General features: G+C 42.7%; 1 protein-coding gene across 2 annotated transcripts in view; it reads left to right on the top strand.

Annotated features, from left to right (window-relative positions):
• Window positions 1–24,259, top strand: part of LOC124014460 (ankyrin repeat and BTB/POZ domain-containing protein BTBD11-A-like) — a 218,007-nt gene that overhangs the window by 48,114 nt on the left and 145,634 nt on the right. For both annotated transcript variants that reach the window (XM_046329500.1, XM_046329501.1), the window contains exons 2-3: window positions 12,505–12,654; window positions 18,490–18,694. In XM_046329500.1, coding sequence (XP_046185456.1) covers window positions 12,505–12,654; window positions 18,490–18,694 — 355 coding nt within the window. The remainder of the gene's footprint in view (window positions 1–12,504; window positions 12,655–18,489; window positions 18,695–24,259) is intronic.

The raw sequence follows: 24,259 nt of genomic DNA, 5'->3' as shown, positions 1-24,259 counted from the left end.
ACATTTAACAGTGAGTTGCAGTTTCAGAGTGGGTGGCAAGGAATACTTTGTCCTAAGCATTTCTAAAACTAAAAGCATTGTATTTGGGACAAAACATTCACTAAACTCTAAATCGTAATAAATAATGTGGAAATTGAGCAAGTTGAGGTCAAAACAGTCATGGTTGACACAACAGTAGCTAAGATGGAGAGAAGTCTGTCTATAATAAAGCAGTGCTCTGCCTTAATGCTATCAACAAGGCAGGTCCTACAGGCCCTAGTTTTGTCACACTTGGACTGCTGTTCAGTTGTGTGGTCAGGTGCCACAAAGGGATTGCAATTGCAATTGGCTCAGGTAGCATGGCCTGTGGTATTGGTGGAGTAGGGACCAGAGGGCAGTGTGTTGTGAAATCTGTGAATGTAATGTTTTTAAAATGGTATAAACTGACTTATTTTTGCTAGACCCCAGGATGGGGATCCATAACAATTACAAATGTCCCTTTATTAGTTGTTACATGTTAACAAGCCTCTGACCTTGAGGATTTTACTCTCAACTCAGAGATGATGCTCCATCTGAGTTGAGCTTACAGTATATATCAAACAACCAAACAACATTTTTCTCACATCCTCTGAAAAACATGCTTAAAGTTACTCTAGTAATTACTTTGTTCGTACTAGCGTACGGTTGAAATTAAGTCCAATACTCAACATGAATTGTGATTGCTGGACACTCCCACTAAAGGCATTGGGGGTGCATGAGTAAAGAAATAATGGCACACCATCTTGTGCATTCTCCCCTGTCTCCAGTCGTGTGTTCCTGGCTCTCTGTCCACGTTTTGTCAACATATGGCGGCCATCTGGGCCAGCACAGGGATATAGGAACACTGATTGGCAATAGTCAGGGGGGCGCAGGTTGTGTTAACCCTTTTTAAAATCTTACAGACGTGGAGAGGGACACCAGACTGGACTGTTAATCTAGGCTAATGCCAGGCTTGGAAAGCCTGTTTGAAAATATCCCAGGCTGGGAACACACACACACACACACATTTTGTAATTGTCAACATTGGTCAAGATCCAACACATGGAGTCTTACGGTTCTGTAAAGATTATTGTGCATGAAGACAAATGTCCATTTTTTGTGGGTGTTTTTGTTGAAAAACAGGTCTCTCTCGGGGGCTCCGAAGTGTACTAAATCTCACCACTGGAGACCCTAGTTCTATTCCAGGCTGTATCACAACCGGACGTGATTGGGAGTTCCATAGGGTTGCTCACAATTGTCCCAGCATCGTCCAGGTTAGGGTTTGGCCGTGGTAGGCCGTCACTGTAAATAAGAATTTGTTCTTAACTGACTTGCCTAGTTAAATAAATGTAAAAAAAATACTAAGTAGAGACAAACATCCTATTCTTCTAACTAGGGCTACTCAACATTTTTAATTTCTTTCTGCGAAAGAGGGCTGGACCCTGGAAGAGTATTCGGATATATAGCCAAGGGAAAAACAGGGAGATTCATACCCTCTCTCTCCTCATTTCTCTCTCACCTCCCCCTGTTTTTAGCTCACTTCATCATTCCTCTATCTCTAAAATAGACTGAGCACAGGTAGTGCTATGGGGAGGTTAGATATTCCAGACCTGCCCTGGGCAACAGTCAGAGCAGTGAACTCAGCCACTACCCAACTGCCCCATTACCCCTGAGGGTTAGAGACCGGTGACCGTGCTATGCATTGAAATCACCATGCTCCCGATTCAACCGGAGTGGCCCCCTGTAACCACAATCACCACAGCTTTTGTCCAAGTCAAGCTTCTTCATTGTAGGAGTAGGTTGTTTGAGGACTTACCTCTGGAAGTTTTGGCTGTGCATGCTTCATTGAACACTTTTCCAGAAACAAACTTTGGAGTGAGTGGATTCTTGACAAGGCCATTGTAACTTCCTATGAATATCATCCAAGGGCATCAGTTATTTTATTATAATTCCTAATAAATTATACTGTAGTTGCACTAACTTGGACACCATCCATATGGACTTGATCAATCCTCTAAGGACTTTATACACTGCAAAATGTACTGCCTGTATAATGTATGGCTTGACCTTGCTCTCACCTTCTCTGTGAATATCTAGAAGTGTTTGTGCGTGTATCAGAACTGTAAACAGACAAAGCCCAAGGCTGTGCATTCATGAGATCTGTGCCTGTTGCAGCAAGTCAAACAGTCACTGTAAAAAAATACAAAAAACCATGTTAATTCAATTGTAAGGCAACCAGGCGCAACAGCATTGAAGTTGATTCAACATACAATTGTAAAGCAACCAAATGTAATAGGATTGTGAGTTTCCTCAACTTTTAGATTGAGTGAACAGACAACTTGAGAATTTACTCAACCTTATTTGCATATTTTCCAATCTGGCACTGCCTTGCCTTTTCGAGTGAATTGTAGTTCCCACCAATGACGTACAGTACCAGTCAAAAGTTTGGACACCTACTCATTCCAGGGTTTTTCTTTATTTTCTACATTGTAGAAAAGTAGTGAAGACATCCAAATCATGAAAAAACACAGGTATTATATAGCAACTAAAAAAGTATTAACAAATCAAAATATGAGATTCTTCAAAGTAGCCACCATTTTCCTTGACAGCTTTGCACACTCTTGGCATTCCCTCAACCAGCTTCACCTGGAATACTTTTCCAATAATCTTGAAGGAGTTGCCAAATGCTGAGCACTTGTTGGCTGCTTATTTTTTTATTACATTTACATTACATTTAAGTCATTTAGCAGACGCTCTTATCCAGAGCGACTTACAAATTGGTACATTCACCTTATGACCTTTTATCTAACCTTTATTTAACTAGGCAAGTCAGTTAAGAACAAATTCTTATTTTACAATGAGGGCTTACCCCGGCCTAACCCGGACAACACAACGCTGGTCCAATTGTGCGCCGCCCTATACCTACCGTCTTCCTTCACTCTGCGGTCCAACTCATCCCAAACCATCTCAATTGGGTTGAGGTCGGGTGATTGTGGAGGCCAGGTCATCTGATGCAGCACTCTCCTTGGTCAAATAGCTCTTTCACAGCCTGGAGGTGTGTTGGGTCATTGTCATGTTGAAAAACAAATGATAGTCCCACTAAGCGCAAACCAGATGGGATGGCATATTGCTGCAGAATGCTGTGGTAGTCATGCTGGTTGTGTGCCTAGAATTCTAAATAAATCACAGACAGTGTCACCAGCAAAGCACCTCCTCCATGCTTCACGGTGGGAACAACACATGTGGAGATCATCCGTTCACCTCTCACAAGGACACGGCAGTTGGAAACAAAAATGTCAAATTTGGGCTCATCAGACCAAAGGACAGATTTCCACCGGTCTAATGCCCATTGCTCGTGTTTTTTGGCCCAAGCAAGTCTCTTCTTATAGGTGTCCTTTAGCAGTGGTTTCTTTGCAGCAATTTGACCAAGAATGTATGGTTCATGCAGTGTCTGCTGAACAGTCTATGTTGAGATGTGTCTTACTTGAACTCTGTAGCATTTATTTGGGCTGCAATCTCTGTGGCTGGAAACTCTAATGAACTTATCCTCTGCAGCAGAGGTAACACTGGGTCTTCCTTTCCAGTGGCAGTCCTCATGAGAGCCAGTTTCATCATAACGCTTGATGGTTTTTGCGACTGCACTTGAAGAAACTTTCAACGTTCTTAATTTTCCAAATTGACTGACCTTCATATCTTAAAGTAATGATGGACTGTCATTTATATGCTTATTTGAGCTGTTCATGCCATAATATGGACTTGGTCTTTTACCAAATTAGGCTATCTTCTATGTACCAGCCCTACTCTACGGTCCAACTCATCCCAAGCCATCTCAATTGGACTGTCGTTTCTCTTTTCTTATGTGAGCTGTTCTTGTTATAATATGGACCTGGTCTTTTACCAAATAGAGCTATTTTCTGTATACCACCCTAACTTGTCACAACACAACTGATTGTCTCAAACCCATTAAGGTAAGAAATGTCATAAATTAAAATTTAACAAGGCACCTCATGAAGATGGTTGAGAGAAAGCTTTGCACACTGTTGGCAGTCATCAAGGCAAAGGGTGGCTACTTTGAAGGATATAAAATATATTTTGATTTAACACATTTTTGGTTAATACATTATTCCAATGCCTGGTGTGGAAACTGCACCGCCCGCATCCGCAAGGCTCTTCAGAGGGCGGTGCATCACCAGGGGCAAACTACCTGCCCTCCAGGACATCTACAGCACCTGATGTCACAGGAAGGCCAAAAAGATTATCAAGGACAAAGGTTTGGACACCTACTCATTTCAGGGTTTTCTCTTCTTTTTTAAAAACTATTTTCTATATTGTATAATAATAGTGAAGACATCAACTATGAAATAACATATGGAATCATGTAGTAACGAAAAGTGTTAAACAAATGACAATCTATTTTGAGATTCTTCAAAGTAGCCACTCTTTACCTTGCTGACAGCTTTGCACACGTTTGGCATTCTCTCAACCAGCTTCGTGAGGTAGTCCCCTGGAAAGTATTTCAATTAACAGGTGTGCCTTTGCGAAAACTTGATCTGCCTTGCAGACTTGTTTACGTGATGCTGTGCGTTTTGTTGCCAACCTATTTTGCTACCTGACAACTTTACGGTTTTTACTTTTTAATTACCGTTTATATTTTTGTTTTTTTTCCCTCAACTTTTTCACTCCGGACGCTTTATCTGGACATGGTTCGTCAGGACTTCCAACAGCCGAAGCTAAGTAGTAACATTAACATGATGCCTTCTAATTGCAGTCACTGTACTCATAATATACAGGAGAACGATCACCTTACGGCGAGGATAGCTGTGCTGCAAGCCCAGCTTCAGATGCAATCGTTAGGCAAGGGTAATTTCAGTGTAGGAAATGATGAAACAGCGTTTGTGCCACCAGTAAGTACAGATAGTAACGTTAGTATAAATCCCCTCGCACGGTCCCCGCAGCCAGACAACTTTCTCGCGGTTTCTGGAAGGAAATGCAGTAGGAATGCTCAACCGGTGTCGCTCATTCAGCCGACAGAAACTTTCAACCGGTTTTCCCCATTAAGCAGAGAGTCAGAGTCAGAGGCCGAGCCTTCTCTTGTCTCTACTCCTCCCGTTACGGGGTCTGAGATGCCGAAGCTTCCCACCATTAGCTCTGACAAATTGAAAACTCTAGTCATTGGCGACTCCATTACCCGCAGTATTAGACTTAAAACGAATCATCCATTGATCATACACTGTTTACCATGGGGCAGGGCTACCGACGTCGGCACCAACGATGTTAGGATGAAACAGTCAGAGATCACCAAGCGCAACTTATCTTCTGCGTGTAAATCACTAGAAAGATTTGTCGGCATCGAGTGATTGTCTCTGGCCCCCTCCCAGTTAGGGGGAGTGATGACCTCTACAGCAGAGTCACACAACTCAATCGCTGGTTGAAAACTGTTTTCTGCCCCTCCCAAAAGATAGAATTTGTAGATAATTGGCCCTCTTTCTGGGACTCACACACAAACAGGACCAAGCCTGACCTGTTGAGGAGTGACAGACTCCATCCTAGCTGGAGGGGTGCTCTCATCTTATCTACCAACATAGACAGGGCTCTAACTCCTCTAGCTCCACAATGAAATAGGGTGCAGGCCAGGCAGCAGGCTGTTAGCCAGCCTGCCAGAATAGTGGAGTCTGCCACTAGCACAGTCAGTGTAGTCAGCTCAGCTATCACCATTGAGACCGTGTCTGTGCCTCGACCTAGGTTGGGCAAAACTAAACATGGCGGTGTTCACCTTAGCAATCTCACTAGGATAAAGACCTCCTCCATTCCTGTCATTATTGAAAGAGATCATGATACCTCACATCTCAAAATAGGGCTACTTAATGTTAGATCCCTTACTTCAAAGGCAAATATAGTCAATGAACTGATGACTGATCATAATCTTGATGTGATTGGCCATCATGGCTTAAGCCTGATGAATTTACTGTGTTAAATGAGGCCTCACCTCCTGGCTACAGTAGTGACCATATCCCCCGTGCATGCCGCAAAGGCGGAGGTGTTGCTAACATTTACGATAGCAAATTTCAATTTACAAAACAAATGACGTTTTCGTCTTTTGAGCTTCTAGTCATGAAATCTATGTAGCCTAATCAATCACTTTTTATAGCTACTGTTTACAGGCCTCCTGGGCCATTTACAGCATTCTTCATTGAGTTCCCTGAATTCCTATCGGACCTTGTAGTCATAGCAGATAATATTCTAATCTTTGGTGACTTTAACCTTTTACGTGCAGGCGTCCCATCTAGCCATCTGGAAATGCAAATGCGCTACGCTAAATGCTAATAGCACTCATTAAAACTCAAACGTTCATTGAAACACACATGCAGGGTACTGAATTAAAGCTACACTCGCTGTGAATCCAGCCAACAAGTCAGATTTGTTAAATGCTTTTTGGCGAAAGCATGAGAAGCTATTATCTGATAGCATGCAACACCCCGAAATACCTGAAGGGGACGTAAACAAAATAATTAGCATAGCCGGCGCTACACAAAACGCAGAAATAAAATATAAAACATTCATTACCTTTGACGATGTTCTTTGTTGGCACTCCTAGATGTCCCATAAACATCACTATTGGGTCTTTTTTTTCTCAATTAAATCGGTCCATATATACCCTAAATATCGATCTATGAAAAGCGTGTGATCCAGGAAAAATGTGGTTACAGTAAAAGTGGTGCTTTTCCCTGCTCAACCAATCACACAGCTGCTGGGTAGCTCTCATCTATTGCCATGGTAACCACATGTTAATATTCTGGGAGCATTTCTCTCTGACAAGAGACTGCTACTCGCTACAGAAGAGAAATCCATTGGATGTTTACACCAACGAATAAGGAACTCTGCAGCAGAGCAGAAGTTAGAGAGTGGGACTTGCAGTCACAATGTGGTGTTCATTCCATGACATTGGAAAATGCTAACCTTGACTGAAAGTTATGGAGCAGTATGTTTGGTAAAGCAATTAGTCCAATGTGTCTTCATGATGCCATTGATCCGTTAGGCATCTGTGAAATGATCATATAACTCCTCTGATAAGGAGGCAATGATTTTTCTATAATACTTTGGACTGAGAGAAGCTCAGAAACAATAGGCATTTATCTGGCATTGAGGTGGGGGGACATTGATTACAGATTCCAGCCTGATCTTCGACTCACCACACAATCCAATCCAATTCCCCCTCTCCCGTCAATAGGCAATTTTGTGAATTTAAAAGGGGTCCACGGACAAAGACTGATGGACAGAAACATAAGATGAGGAGAATCCCTGAGAATCCCTGAAACACATACCACACACTGTAACAAATTGCTAGAAAGTTACAGGAAATAATCTAGTTAGCTACTGTAATAGTATATTGCAGTACTGTAAAGGGCAATGCATTATTGGGTCTCAAATGGCATTCCGATACACTGCCGTAAAATTGCTGTAATTGTACAACACAATTTTAAAGTATTAGCTGCATACTGTGAATGATGGTGCATTGTGAAAAAATATGGGCATGGAAAGAATCTCTTGCTCTTTAACATATTTTGTGGCCTGCCTTGGATATATTTGTTGCACCCTTTAGTGAGATTGGTGAACCCCACAGAATACAGTACCATACCGTGTTTTTGGAATCTAAAAGCATTTTCCTGTGCTGTCAGTAATTTACAGTAATTCAGTACCACCCCACAATACAGTACCATTCTCAAAAACCTTTTGAACACTCGTGGGTGCATGGTATTGTTTATTAACATATTTTGAGGCTCATTATCTTGCAACAGGCTATATTTGTTGCACCCTTTGGTGAGAGTGCTGTTCCAATTTAACTGAAATGTGGTAGTAGTTCCCAAACAATTGAATGTATGTAGAAGACGGTTCAGTGGCAGCAAATCTCAAATCTTAATGATTTGAGTGTTTTGTAATGTTATTTTAATGGATTTTGTCTACAAGTGCAAGTGATATAAATCAAAAATATATGATTTGGTAAACTGGAATGTATAATTACATAATTGCTGTAATTTTATTACAATACAATTTCATAATAAATTACTATTTTGCTGTATATTTACTGCATCGTTCTGCAAAGTATGATGCATTGTGCCGACTTTGTCAGGGGAAAGTGAGTCCATGCAATGTATTATGTGACTTATTAAGGATCAGACCCTTTTTTTCAATTTTCGCATAAAATGACATACCCAAATCTAACTGCCTCTAGCTCAGGACCTGAAGCAAGGACATGCATATTCTTCATACCATTTGAAAATAAACACTTTGAAGTTTGTGGAAATGTGAAATGACTGTAAGAGAATATAACACATTAGATCTGGTAAAAGATAATACTAACAAAAAACTTACACATAGGTTATTCCCCTAACAGCACAATAACTTGCATTACCCGAAGCAGTTACAAGCAATACAAAAATAAAAATCCTCCAATAAATGTCTCTAGGGTAAACTTCTCTAGGAAAGGGGGCAGCATTTGGAATTTTGGATAAAAAGCATGCCCAAATTAAACTGCCTGCTACTCATCCCCAGAAGATAAGATATGCATAGTATTAGTAGATTTGGATAGAAAACACTTTGAAGTTTCTAAAACTGTTTGAATAATGTCTGTGGGTATAATAGAAATTATGTAGCAGGCGAAACCCCGAAACCAAATCTACTACAAATCTACAAACCATTCCGATTTTTTTTGAGGTCACTCTCTTTTCAATGCTTTTTCATTGGGAATCCAGATTTCCAGGAGACTTGCTTGCAGTTCCTACCGCTTCCACTGGATGTCACCAGTCTATAGAAATTGGTTGGGGGAATTCCTTTGTGTAATGAAGAAGTACGGCCAACTTGAACGAGGGTCACTTCATGTGTACTGTTTGATAGAGGCGCATTACCCGAAGCAGTTACAAGCAATACAAAAATAAAAATCCCCCAATAAATGTCTCTAGGGTAAACTTCTCTAGGAAAGGGGGCAGCATTTGGAATTTTCAATTTTATTGATTATTTACTTTAAAAAATACCTAAAGTTGTATTACAAAAGTAGTTTGAAATGTTTTGGCAAAGTTTACAGGTAACTTTTGAGATATTTTGTAGTCACGTTGCGCAAGTTGGAACCAGTGTTTTTCTGGATCAAACACGCCAAATAAATGGACATTTTGGATATATATGGACGGAATTAATCGAACAAAAGGACGATTTGTGATGTTTATGGGACAGATTTGAGTGCCAACAGAAGAAGCTCGTCAAAGGAAAGGCATGATTTATATTTTTTATTTCTGCGTTTTGTGTCGCGCCTGCAGGGTTGAAATAGGTTTTCTCTCTTTTGTTAATGGAGTTGCTATCCTCAGATAATATCATTGTTTGCTTTCGCTGAAAAGCCTTTTTGATACCTGAAATGTTGGCTGTATTCACAACACGTGTAGCTTTAATTTAGTATCTTACATGTGTGATTTCATGAAAGTTTGATTTTTATAGGAATTTATTATAATTTGGCGCTCTGTATTTGTGGGACACATATCCCAGAGAGGTTTATTGACTTAATTTTCGTTTTTTTCTTACTCAAACGTGATGAAGAATGATGAAGAAAACGGACCAATTTGTCAACACAAATAATATTTTTTGTAAAAACGGAACATTTGCTATCTAACTGAGAGTCTCCTCATTGAAAACATCTGAAGTTCTTCAAAGGTAAATGATTTTATTTTAATCCTTTTCTGTTTTTTTTTGTGAAAATGTTGCATGCTGAAAGCCAGGCATAAATCCTATGCTAGGCTATCAATACTGTTACACAAATGCTTGTTTAGCTATGGTTCAAAAGCATATTTTGAAAATCTGAGATGACAGTGTTGTTAACAAAAGGCTAAGCTTGAGAGCAAATAGATTAATTTCATTTCATTTGCGATTTTCATGAATCGTTAACGTTGTGTTATGCTAATGAGCTTGCGGATAGATTTATACAATCCTGGATACAGGTTTTTTTCGTAGCTAAACGTGACGCAGAAAACGGACCGATTTGTCAACACAAATAATATTTGTTGTAAAAACGGAACATTTGCTATCCAACTGAGAGATTCTCCTCATTGAAAACATCTGAAGTTCTTCAAAGGTAAATTATTTTATTTGAATCCTTTTCTGGTTTTTGTGAAATGTTGCCTGCTGAATGCTAATGCTAAATGCTATGCTAAATGCTACGTTAGCAATCAATACTGTTACACAAATGCTTGTTTTGCAATGGTTGAGAAGCATATTTTGAAAATCTGAGATGACAGTGTTGTTAACAAAAGGCTAAGCTTGAGAGCAAATAGATTAATTTCATTTAATTTGCGATTTTCATGAATAGTTAACGTTGCGTTATGGTAATGAGCTTGTGGCTGTAGTCACGATACCGGATCCGGGATGGCTCGACACAAGCAGTTAAATAAAGGTGAAATAAAAAATACACAAATCACTCGTCACCATCAGAATTATAGTTCCTAAAACCAGTTCTCAAGCATGGATTACACTTGAGGCCCATGCAATATACACAGAGTTGGGTATTGCTGTCTTTTCCTGTTACACTCCTTGCCTATGGAATAGCCTGCACACTAAACTTAAACGTGAGTTTCTTGTCCCCCTTGCTCATAGGAGGCTGTAGGACACCACAGATCTGGGACCAGGCCGAAACATATTAACCTGTAAAAGAAAAGGGTTCATATTGAAACAAAAAGGGTTGAATTCTTTGAATTATTTAACACAGTGTCCAAAGAAGGGCCAGAAGTATACAGAATGGTGTCATCTGCGTAGAGGTGGATCAGAGACTCACCAGCAGCAAGAGCGACCTCATTGATGTATACAGAGAAGAGAGTCGGTCCAAGAATTGAACCCTGTGGCACCCCCATAGAGACTGCCAGAGGTCCGGACAGCAGACCCTCCGATTTGACACACTGAACTCTATCAGAGAAGTAGTTGGTGAACCAGGCGAGACAATCATTTGAGAAACCAAGGCTGTCGAGTCTGCCGATGAGGATGTGGTGATTGACAGAGTCGAAAGCCTTGGCCAGATCAATGAATACGGCTGCACAGTAATGTTTCCTATCGATGGCGGTTAAGATATCGTTTAGGACCTTGAGCGTGGCTGAGGTGCACCCATGACCAGCTCTGAAACCAGATTGCATAGCAGAGAAGGTATGGTGAGATTCGAAATGGTCGGTAGGTAATCTGTTTGTTGACTTGGCTTTCGAAGACCTTAGAAAGGCATGGTAGGATAGATATAGGTCTGTAGCAGTTTGGGTCAAGAGTGTCCCCCCCCTTTGAAGAGGGGGATGACCGCAGCTCCTTTCCAATCTTTGGGAATCTCAGACGACAGACGTAATGTAGTGCCATAATGTGTTTGGAACCAAGGAAGAGTAGCTGCTGCATTGGGAGCAGCTAATAGCTTACTAATAGCTCTGAAAGTTCCTATCAAAGCAAGTGCCTGTATCATGATGTGTAATTTCTACTGTAACACCATATTGACGTGTGGAGCATAATGTATTCTGTGTATATCCCTTCATGACCGCAGACATGTGATGTAATGATTTCATACCCTTTATGGTGTTATACTCAATTGTGCTTATATAGCTACATATTTTCATGAGTCCTGTAAAACAAAGCTAATGGCATCAAAAAAGTATTGTCTTGTGTTGTATACTTTGAAGCTGCCCTGGTCATGGCTAGAATTGGACATATTTAGCATTTAGGCTAACCCTAACCCTTGAGGATGAAGGAGTGGGGATTTGGGTGAGATTGTCAGTATAATTGCATATTGGAACTATATTTGATTTGTATGTGAACTTTATGTCCAATAACATAAACCTGTGTTCAGTAATCATCTCACGTTTTAGCTGGCAGGGAACTATGTGGCCATTGAGGACAGCAGTGTCGATCAGATGGAAAAAATATATTCTTATACGACTTGGTGGTTTTCCGAGTGCATGGCTGCCTTATCCACTGCCACCATATTGTGATTTATAGTTAATCACACAGTATGGTTTGATCTTTCTCCCTCCCATCATGTGATCCAACCTTTCCTGTGGCTCTTTCTTTTCCTGTAGCTACAAGGCATAGCAATTGGTCTTCTCGCCCAGTGCAGCTCTTCCAGTGCAGCTCTCTACAAATACACATGCTCTTACAAAGATTGTAGAACTCCGTGTTCAAAGAGCTGCTGAACCTTTGACAACATAACCATCTACCACTTAAACTGGTACAATATTTCGACTGATGGTTGGCACAAATACTCAAAATTCTGGAACTTGTTGTTTACCATACTTTCACTGCAACCAGTAGCCTGTAGTGTACTGTAAAATTACAGGAACTTTTTAACAGTGTAGCATTTCATGTCATGGTGGAGAGAGAAAGAACAGTATGTTTCTGCACAGCCATCACAGCAGTAAAGAACTGTCACTCCTGACAAAGAACAATTCAATACCTTTTTTTTGTACTCACCCCTGACCTCTAACCTCTGTCATGTGCCCTCACCAGGTGTGCTGAGCTTGCCCGACAATCTGACCCTGCACCGGAACCAGCAGGGCTCTGGGAAGGGTGGCAAGGGCAATGCCAACAATCAGGCCGAACTCCGCAACCTGGAACAGTCCCTACTAGCTACCCGTGTGGGAAGCATCGCAGAGCTCAGTAAGTGTGATTTTACTACCATTGCAGTAGACTACCATTAATCAAGACCTTTGTCGTTCCCCTCCCTCTCTCTAATGGGACAGATCCATAACTCCACGACATACCCTTTCCGGGAACTAATTTATTACAGCTGTTCCAACACCTGTTTATGAGTCGTGTGGTGGGCGTTTAATGCAAGGGTCACAGGCTTGACGGTGTTTACCGTTGACTTGAAAGGCTGAACCCCACCTCTAACCTCTGACCCTTTGTCTTCTCTCTGTCGTATTTCAAATAGATATATTCTGAACAAAAATATAAATGCAACATGTAAAGTGTTGGTCCAATGTTTCATAGGCTGAAATAAAAGATGCAGAAATTTTCCATACGCACAAAGCTTATTTCTCTCAAATGTTGTGCCGAAATTTGTTTACATAACTGTTAGTTAGCATTTCTCCTTTGCCAAGACAATTCATCCACCTGACAGCATACTAAGAAGCGGATTGAACAGCATGCTCATTACACAGGTGCACCTAGTGCTGGGGACAAAATTCTGCCACATATCTCAAGTTGAGGGAGCGTGCAATTGGCATGGTGACTGCAGGAATGTCCACCAGAGCTGTTGCCAGAGAATTGAAAGTTCCTTTCTCTACCATAAGCCGCCTCCAACGTAATTTTAGAAAAGTTGGTAGTACGTCCAACCGGACTCACAACTGCAGACCACGAGTAACCACGCCAGGCCAGGACCTCCACATCCGCCAGCTGATGAAACTGAGGAGTATTTATGTCTGTAATAATGCCCTTTTATGGGGAAAAACTCTGACTTGCAGGTCACGGCTCTCCAGTGGGTGGGCCTGGCTCGCCAGTGGGTGAGCCCGGCTCGCCAGTGGGTGAGCCTGGCTCACCAGTGGGTGAGCCTATGCCCTCCTAGGCCCATCCATGGCTGCGCCCCTGCCCAGTCATGTGAAATCGATAGATTCGGGCCTATTTAATTTATTTCAATTGACTTTTTTCCTTATATGAACTAACTAAATACATTTGTGGAAATTGTTGCATGTTGCATTTATATTTTTGTTCAGTATAGTTAACTATTGACAATTGGGGTATGTTTTGGACATGTTTATGTGTATAGAAGAATACTATGTTCATTGTTGAGAACGAAAATATATAATTTCGCTTTTCAACCCAACTCTCCAAGGCTATACACATACAGGGTCAGCCGTAGGGTCAGCAGCAGTGCAGCACCCCCGGAGCAGTTAAGTGCCTTGCTCAAAGCAATTTTGGATACAAATGCCAGAAACTAGTCAGATTTCTCACTAGTCAAAGATTATCCAATAAAAGTGCCTAAAATGATCTGTAGTTAATAATGTCGACATTGTCTTATTGAAAGTCATGGGTTCTATAATTAAACAAGCCCAACATGTAAGACCCATAACGAATGAACAGGAAGGAAGGAGAATTTTTACACTAAATTATGTCTGAATTTGTCACAGTTACTATTTAAATGGTTTAAATGCATTTAAATAATGTGGCTTATTACCATTCTGAGTGGCCAATCCTAATTAACATGTTGAATCCTACAGTACATTGCTAGATCAAATCCCAGAGCTGACAAGGTAAAAATCTGTTGTTCTGTCCCTGAACAAGGCAGTTAACCTACTGTTCCTAGGCCGTTATTGTAAATAAGAATTTGTTCTTAACTGGCTTGCCTAGTTAAATAGAGGTAAAACAGTGGCTGATACATAAATCTTCTGCACTCCTAAAAGATAACAGAAACAGAAAGTGAAAACAAACTCCACTAAGGGCACTGAAAATGTAAGAGGGAATGATTAGCAACTCTTTTGTACTGAAGTATACAGACCCATTATTCTAAAATGCATCACCAATGACCTCCTCAATATGCTTTACACCTTTGTGAAGTTTCGATATGTTGGGAGAAATACTTACTGCTCTACATTTTTTGGATGTCTGGAAGTACATTTCCATTAGGTACTGTACATTCATGAAATGTATTTGAGGGTTTGAATTTCACAGTTTCTGTATGTATTAGCATGATTAGAAGTACAAAACTCATATTTCTTTATCCTATTCCTGGAGGATACAGTCCAAGTTCACTGCAGTATTGGAGTATAAGCAATTAAAATGACTAGCGTTGTTTTGAGCCAGCATTTCACCAGATGTCAGGAGTTGTGTGGGTGTGTGAATTAGCAATGTTATTGTGAGTAGGTGTGTGACTGAGAAAGCACTTGAATGAGGGAGTGTGTGAAGGCTTTAGCAAGGGAGTGTGTGAGCATTTTTGTATTATAAGGGAATCACGTGCTATAGAAAATGATAGTATCTTATTGTGTTGTAGAGTGAATGTGATGTTAGGAGTCAAGCAATAGGTGGACCAGACAATATTTTATTTATACAGTAGTAACTCTTGACAGATTAACGTATGTCAGCCCTGCTGCTGAATCTGAGTGGATCAATGTAAATTATTATTTTGATATATCATGATTTCGTGGAAGGGATAATTGAAGTGGGTCAGGGAAAGTTCTCTAGTGGTGCATATTAAATGTTGCCAACTTGCAAAAACATTGTCAGAAAACTCCATATTTTCATTCAGTGTATTGCATGCATTTTGGCTTTGGCAGAGACTTTGAGAGGGGTGGTAGTTGTCTGCTGATTTTGTTCAGTACATATTACACCTCGACCCCCAGAAAGCGAATTGAGTTGCTGGCCAGAGCACACAAGATTTGATTTGGGTTCTGAGATTAACCAGGGAAAATGCAGCGTGGCAAATTCAAATAAATTTATATAAAAATCTAATTTTCATTAAATCACACATGTAAGATACTCAATTATAGCTACACTCGTTGTGAATCCAGCCAACATGTCAGATTTTAAAAAAGCTTTTCGGTGAAAGCACAAGAAGCTATTATCTGATGATAGCACAACAGTAAACAAAGAGGGAGGCATATTTCAACCCCCCAGGCGCTACACAAAACGCAGAATTAAAATATAAAACATGCCTTACCTTTGACGAGCTTCTTTTGTTGGCACTCCAATATGTCCCATAAACATCACAATTGGTCCTTTTGTTCGATTAATTCCGTCCATATATATCCAAAATGTCAATTTATTTCGCCTGTTTGATCCAGAAAAAAAACAGCTTCCAAAATGCGCAAGGTCACTACAAAATATTTCAAAAGTTGCCTATAAAATATGCCAAAATATTTCAAACTACAATTGTAATACCACTTTAGTTATTTTTAAACGTTAATAATCGATCAAATTGAAGACGGGTCTATCTGTTTTCAATAGAGGACGAGAGGAAACTAACACTACTTTTCAAGTCTTGGCCAACTCTCAACAGTGTTACCCAGTTCCTACTTGGCCCTACGTCTTCATTGCACAAATTAATAACCTCAACCAAATTCCAAAGACTGGTGACATCCAGTGGAAGCGGTAAGAACTGCAATCAAGTTCCTAAGAAATATTGTTTGCCAATGAGAAGTCAGTGAATAGACAGAGACCTAAAAAAAAATTCTGAACGGTTAGTCCTCAGGGTTTTGCCTGATACATAAATTCTGTTATACTCACAGACAGGATTCAATCAGTTTTAGAAACGTCAGAGTGTTTGCTATCCAAACCTACTAATAATATGCATATCTTATATTCTTGGCATGAGTAGCAGGAAGTTGAAATTGGGCACGCTATTTATCCAAAAGTGAAAATGCTGCCCCTTATATCTTAAGAAGTTAAACAGGTATTATAAAGCTATTCAAATCAAATTTTATTGGTCACATACGTGTTTAATAGATGTTATTGCGAGTGTAGCGAAATAATTGTGCTTCTAGTTCCGACAGTGCAGCAATATCTAACAATTTCACAACAAGTACCTAATACACACAAATCTAAGTAAAGGAATGTAATAAGAATATATAAATATATGGATGAGCAATTTAGAGTGGCAAAGGCTAAGATGCAACAGATAGTATAGACTACAGTATATACATATGAGATGCAAGATATGTAAACATTATTAAAGTGACTAGTGTTGCATTTATTAAAGTGGCCAATGATTTCAAGTCTGTATGTAAGCAGCAGCCTCTCTGTGCTAGTGATGGCTATTTAACAGTCTGATGGTCTTGAAACAGAAGCTGTTTTTCAGTCTCTCGGTCACAGCTTTGATGCACCTGTACTGACCTCACCTTCTGGATGATAGCAGGGTGAACCAGCAATGGCTCGGTTGGTGGTTGTCCTTTATTATATTTTTGGCCTTCCTGTGACAAAGGATTTAAAGTTTATACCCGGTGTGAATACACTATACATTATTTTTTTTGTCCTCAAGGTAAACAATTGTACAGTACCACACCTACTCATTCAAGGGTTTTTCTTTATTTGTACTATTTCTACATTCTAGAATAATAGTAAAGACATCAAAACTATGAAATAACACATGGAATCATGTAATAACCAAAAAGTGTTAAATAAATCAAAATATAATTTTATATTTGAGATTCTTCAAAGTAGCCACCCTGTGCCTTGATGACAGCATTGCACAATCTTGTCATTCTCTCCTTTGCACACTCTTGGCATTCTCTCATCCAGCTTCACCTGGAATGCTTTTCCAACAGTCTTGAAGGATTTCCCAACTATGCAGAGCACTTGTTGGCTACTTTTCCTTCATTCTGCGGTCCAACTCATCACAGAACATCTCAATTGGGTTGAGGTCGGGTGATTGTGCAGGCCAGGTCATCTGATACAGCACTCCATCACCCTTCTTCTTGGTCAAATAGCCCTTTCCAGCCTGGAGGTGTTGGGTCGTTGTCCTGTTGAAAAACAAATGATAGTCCCACTAAACAAATGATAGTCCCACTAAGTGCGAACCAGATGGGATGGCGTATCACTGCAGAATGATGTGGTAGCCATGCTGATTAGTCTGCCTTGAATTTAAAAATAAATCACAGACAGTGTCACCAGAAAAGCACCCCCACACGCTTTACGATGGGGACCACACACCATGAAGGCCTGATTTCACGCAGTCGCCTCTGAACATGTCAGAGGCTTTTATTATTTTATTAATAGGCTTTTATTCTCTATTTTGGTTAGGCCAGCGTGTGACTAGGGTGGGTATTCTAGTTTCTTTATTTTCATGTTTTGTATTTCTTTGTGTTTTGCCGGGTGTGGTTCTCAATCAGAGGCAGATATCTATTGTTATCTCTGATTGGAAATCATACTTACGCAGCCTTTTTTCCTTTCGCATTTGTGGGTACTTGACTTTGTTAGTGGCATGATTGCCCAAGTTAAGCTTCACGGTCGTTTCATTGTTTTGTTGGCGACATTCATTTCAAATAAAGAGAAATGTACGCTCATCACGCTGCGCTTTGGTCCAGTCATTTCCAGGAGGAGCTGTTCTAGCCATAATATGGACTTGGTCTTTTACCAAATTGGGCTATCTTCTGTATACCACCCATACCTTGTCACAACAAAACTGATTGGCTCAAACACATTAATTAAGTAGAAATGAAATCCCACAAATTAAATTTTGACAAGGCACACCTGTTAATTGAAATGCATCCAAGGTGACTACTTCATGAAGCTGGTTTAGAGAATGCCAAGAGTGTGAAAAGCTGTCATCAAGGCAAAGGGTGGCTATTTGAAGAATCTCAAAATATAAAATATATTTAGATTTGTTTAACACTTTTTTGGGTTACTACAGTAATCCATGTGTTATTTCATAGTTTGATGGTCTTCGCTATTATTCTACAATGTAGAAAACAGTGAAAATTAAGAAAAACCCTTGAATGAGTAGGTGTCCAAACTCTTGACTGCTACTGTACAAACCAAAAATCCCCTTTTTTCCCCTTGTAGGTGATTTGGTGTCACAGGCCATGCACCATCTCCAGCCATTGTGCCTTAAGAACCCTAGCAACGGCATGCCAGTTCACCAGAAGAGTGGCACGGTGCACTGGGAGCCTGAGGCACTCTACACTCTCTGCTACTTCATGCAATGTCCCCAGATAGAGTGGGAGAACCCCAACTTGGAGCCCTCCAAAGTCACCCTGCAGATCGAAAGGTGAGTCCAACCTTGCTCTAAAACATCAAAGAAGTTGTCAGGATTTGGCCAGGGTTGTTCCGGTTTTTGGTCACTAGATGCCCCCATTGTGCCTTTTGACCTTTTCTTTTCCCTTGATCCCCATTATTATTTGCACCTGTGCCTCGTTTCCCCTGATTGTATTTAAACCCTTTGTTTTACTCAGTTCTTTGCTCTGTGTTTGTATGTTAGCACCCAGCCCTAGTACTCTTGTTGATCCCGGTGGACTCTCTTGTGGAATTCTGTTTTTTGTTCTTGTTTGTTTGTTTTTAAGTATCTTTTGAGGCTTTTTTGTGCTATACCTTCCACCTTGTGGATTTACCTTTTTGTCTTGGAGGATTACCTTTGTTATTGTGGAATTCCTTTTGAGGTTGTGGAGTTACATGTTTTCCTGAAGAACTTCACTTTTTACTTCATTAAATACACCGTCTTAAGTACTGCTGTGTCTGCCTCATCTTCTGGGTTCTGCTGACTATTCTTGGCTCAGTTGGTTTAGTGACTGTTTCTCACTCCGGAGACCCGGGTTCGTAACCGGGTCCTGACAGAAACACAGAGCCAGAAATGAACCCAGAGGCAGCCAGATCCCAGGACCTTGTTGCCATGCTGTCCCACCACCAGGAGACAGTCCAACGCCACGAAGCCGCCCTGGTTCAGCAAGAGGCATTAATGGCTAGACATTCTCATCTTCTGTCAGAGATGCTGACTTCCATAAAGCAGATATCTGATCAACTTACCCCGGCAACAGTTCCCGTCCCAGTACCTCAGATTCATGTACCCATGGCAGTTAACCCTCTGGCTGAACCTCGTCTTCCACCTCCCCAACGGTTCTCAGGTGATCCAAGTGCTTGTAAAGGGTTTCTCACCCAAAGTTCTCTCTCCTTTGAGCTCCAACCCTCGTCGTTCCCCACCGACCGGTCTAAGATCGCATATATCATCACCCTGCTGTCGGAAAAAGCCCTGGCCTGGGCTACTGCTGTGTGGGATGCCCATAGTTCCTGCTGTGCCAGCTATTCTGCCTTTGCTGAGGAATTCAAACGAGTGTTTCAAGGCCCAAGCAGTGGTCCTGACTCAGCCAAACAGCTCCTGACTCTCCACCAAGGTCGGCGCAGCGTGACGGACTATGCCATCCAGTTCCGCATGGTGGCAGCAGTGAGTGGCTGGAACAACGAGGCGCTCACGGTGTGCTTTCTGAAAGGCCTTTCCGACACTATCCAAGATGAACTGGCCACTCGGGAACCACCGGACAAACTCGAGTCCCTGATCAAGTTGGCCTCACGCATTGATCAGCGTCTGAGAGAGAGAACTCAACCGTAAACCTCTAGCCCCTATCAGTCCCAGCTCAGAGGCCCCACCTTTATCCTCGCTGGCTCCACCGGAACTCATGCAGATTGGACGCATCTCCCAGGCTGAGAGAGACCGCCGGATGAGGGAGCGACGCTGTCTATATTGCGGCAAACCGGGCCATTTCCGTTCCACGTGTCCCGGGCTCCAGGGAAACGCTCTGTCCCGTACAGACCGGGGGGAACTGTAACGGGAAACATAACCTCCTCCCATCCGTCCAACTCCCGTCTGCTCATTCCAGTCATCCTTTCCTGGGACAACCACAAGCTTCACCTTCAAGCCTTGGTAGACTCTGGAGTCGCAGATAACTTCATGGATGGTGTCTGGGCGAAGGAGAATGGCGTTCCCTCTGAACCTCTAAGTGACCCCATGAGGGTTACTACATTGGATGGAAGCCCTTTGGGATCTGGACTTGTCACTCATGTCACTACCTCCTTGCGACTTTCAGTTTCACAACACCAGGAATTGATGAACTTTCATTTGATCTCCTGTTCAGAGTTCCCTCTCGTCCTTGGATACCCCTGGCTTCACAGCCATAACCCTCACATCGACTGGTCTGTGGGCACTATCAAGCAGTGGGGTCCTACGTGCCAAGCTACTTGTATTTTCCCGAATTCCCCGAGTTCTACTCCTGAGTCTTTAGAATCCATCGACCTGACCCGAGTTCCCGAGTGTTACCATGACCTCAAACTGGTATTTAGCAAACAGAGGGCCACCATGCTACCACCCCATAGACCTTATGATTGCCCCATCGAACTGTTTCCGGGCACTTGCCCCCAGGGGTCGGATCTTTTCCCTATCTCCACCCGAACGAGCTGCTATGGATACCTACATCAAGGACGCTCTGGAAGCAGGCCTCATGCGTCCATCCACCTCCCCGGCGGGAGCAGGGTTTTTCTTTGTGGCCAAGAAAGACGGTGGATTATGTCCTTGCATCGACTACCGGGGACTCAATGCCATAACCGTCCGTAACCGTTACCCGCTACCCCTTATGGCCACAGCCTTCGAGCTGCTCCAGGAAGCAGTTGTTTTCACTAAGCTTGACCTGCGGAACGCATACCATCTTGTGCGGATCAGACCTGTTGACGAGTGGAAGACCGCTTTCAACACGCCTACTGGTCACTATGAATACTTGGTGATGCCCTTCGGCCTGACCAACGCCCCTGCGGTGTTCCAAGCGCTCATAAACGATGTGCTTAGGGATATGCTTAACATATTTGTGTTTGTTTACTTGGATGACATCCTCATCTTTTCGAGCTCTCTTCAAGAACACACAAAGCATGTCAGACAAGTACTCAAACGCCTCCTAGACAGCCATCTGTACGTTAAGCCGGAAAAATGTGAATTCCATTCATCCAGAGTACAATTCCTGGGATTTGTAGTGGAACCCGGTCGAGTCCAAATGGACCCCAGGAAGGTAGGGGCGGTAGCGGATTGGCCCACCCCCAAATCCGTTAAGGAAGTTCAGCGTTTCATGGGCTTCACTAACTTTTACCACAAGTTCATCAAGAACTTCAGCTTGGTGGCAGCTCCTCTCTCAGCTGTAACCAAGGGTGGCAATGCAAGGTTTTTGTGGGGAAGAGAAGCTAAGACGGCCTTCCAAGGACTCAAGCAGCGCGTCCTCTCTGCTCCCATCCTGATACTACCGACTACGGATGAACCGTTTGTGGTGGAGGTAGACGCCTCAGAGGTTGGTGTTGGAGCTGTCCTGTCTCAGAAGGGGTGAAGACAAGAAGCTTCATCCGTGCGCTTTCTTCTCACACCGGCTTACCCCGGCTGAGAGGAACTACGATGTGGGGGATCGTGAACTCCTAGCGGTTAAGATGGCATTGAAGGAATGGAGACACTGGCTCGAGGGGGCTTCTCACCCGTTTCAAGTGCTTACGGACCACAAAAATCTGGAGTATATCCAGCAGGCGAAGCGGTTGAAATCTAGACAAGCTAGATGGTCTCTTTTCTTCAATCGATTCCAGTTTATCCTCACCTATCGGCCCGGGTCGAAGAATCTCAAACCGGATGCCCTGTCCCGAGTCTACGCTCCTGCCATTCGAGATGACACGGACATGCCTGTCCTTCCTGCTGCTAAGATCGTGGCTCCGATCTCGTGGCAAGTTGAGGATACCGTGAGACGAGCTCAAGCTATTGAACCGGACCCGAAAGGAGGTCCTGCCAATCGGTTGTTTGTCCCCAAGGCAGTGAGGACTCAGGTCCTTCTGTGGGGGCACTCCTCTCGCCTCACCTGTCACCCGGGCGTAGGTCGCACCTTGGAGTTCATCCAGCGTAAGTTCTGGTGGCCTACCATAAGAGAAGACGTTGCCACTTTCGTCAATGCTTGCCCCGTGTGCTGCCAGGGCAAATCTTCTCACCTCCGCCCGCAAGGACTCCTTCACCCTTTACCTGTTCCCCACCGACCCTGGTCCCATATCTCGTTGGACTTTATTACTGGCCTTCCTCCATCCCATGGCAATACTACTATCCTAGTCATAATCGACAGGTTTTCAAAGGCAGCCAGGTTCGTCCCTCTGACTAAGTTACCTTCTGCCAAGGAAACGGCTGAGTTGGTAATTAATCATGTGTTCCGAGTCTTCGGCATTCCTCAAGATATGGTTTCTGACAGAGGTCCCCAGTTCGCCTCTAGGTTTTGGAAGGACATCTGCCAACTCATGGGGGCTTCTGCCAGTCTATCTTCAGGGTACCATCCGGAGTCCAACGGCCAAACATAGAGGATGAATCAAGAGCTGGAAACCACCCTCCGATGTATGACTCGTAACAACCCGTCCACATGGTCGTCCTTCATTGTTTGGGCCGAATACGCGCACAACACCTTGCGCTCCTCCTCCACTGGTATGTCCCCGCACGAGTGTCAGTTTGGCTATGCCCCTCCATTGTTCCCGGACCAGGAGGCAGAAGTCAGAGTGCCTTCAGCCTTGAAGTTCGTCAGACGCTGTCGGCTTATGTGGAGGAAGACCCGTCTTAATCTTATGCGTTCCTCACAGAGGTACCAACAACAAGCCAACAGACGTCGCCATCTCGGGCCTACCCTGCGCCCCGGCCAGAGAGTCTGGCTCTCCACAAGAGACTTACCACTACGGGTGGAGTCTCGCAAGATGTCCCAAAAATACATCGGTCCCTTTAAGGTTGCCAGGAGAGTTAACCCTGTTTCTTATCGCCTACACTTACCCAGATCCCTTAAGATTAATCCCACGTTTCACATTTCCTTATTAAAACCTGTTGTTTTTTCTCCCCTTGTCCCGGCAGACAGACCTCCCCCTCCGCCTCGTGTCATTGGAGGCCAGCCGGCTTATACCGTCCATCGGATACTGGATTCCCGCCGGGTGCAGCGGTCCTGGCAGTATCTGGTGGACTGGGAAGGCTACGGTCCCGAGGAGCGCTCCTGGGTTCCTGCCAAAGACATACTGGACCCTGACCTCATTCGTCAGTTTAGGGCCCTCCACCCTGAGAGAGCTGGTAGGAACGTCAGGAGCCGTTCCTAGGGGGGGGATTCTGTCAGGATTTGGCCAGGGTTGTTCCGGTTTTTGGTCACTAGATGCCCCCATTGTGCCTTTTGACCTTTTCTTTTCCCTTGATCCCCATTATTATTTGCACCTGTGCCTCGTTTCCCCTGATTGTATTTAAACCCTTTGTTTTACTCAGTTCTTTGCTCTGTGTTTGTATGTTAGCACCCAGCCCTAGTACTCTTGTTGATCCCGGTGGACTCTCTTGGGGAATTCTGTTTTTTGTTCTTGTTTGTTTTTAAGTATCTTTTGAGGCTTTTTTGTGCTATACCTTCCACCTTGTGGATTTACCTTTTTGTCTTGGAGGATTACCTTTGTTCTTGTGGAATTCCTTTTGAGGTTGTGGAGTTACATGTTTTCCTGAAGAACTTCACTTTTTACTTCATTAAATACACCGTCTCAAGTACTGCTGTGTCTGCCTCATCTTCTGGGTTCTGCTGACTATTCGTGGCTCAGTTGGTTTAGTGACTGTTTCTCACTCCGGAGACCTGGGTTCGTAACCGGGTCCTGACAAAAGTGGCATTTATTTGAGGTGGCTAATCATTTACTTACATACATACATTCATGCTTGTTAAATATGGAGCAAAAGTGTGTAGCACTAGCAATGGAAAACAATGTAAATCTCACTTATTGGCTCCTTGGTTGCTCAGTTGGTAAGAACGTGGCACTACCCATAATACACTCTTAGATG

The sequence above is a fragment of the Oncorhynchus gorbuscha genome, linkage group LG25, assembly GCF_021184085.1.
Source record: "Oncorhynchus gorbuscha isolate QuinsamMale2020 ecotype Even-year linkage group LG25, OgorEven_v1.0, whole genome shotgun sequence".
Lineage (NCBI taxonomy): Eukaryota > Metazoa > Chordata > Actinopteri > Salmoniformes > Salmonidae > Oncorhynchus > Oncorhynchus gorbuscha.
The sequence above is the reverse complement of the archived record's forward strand: the minus strand, read 5'-3'. Positions and strand labels throughout refer to the sequence as shown.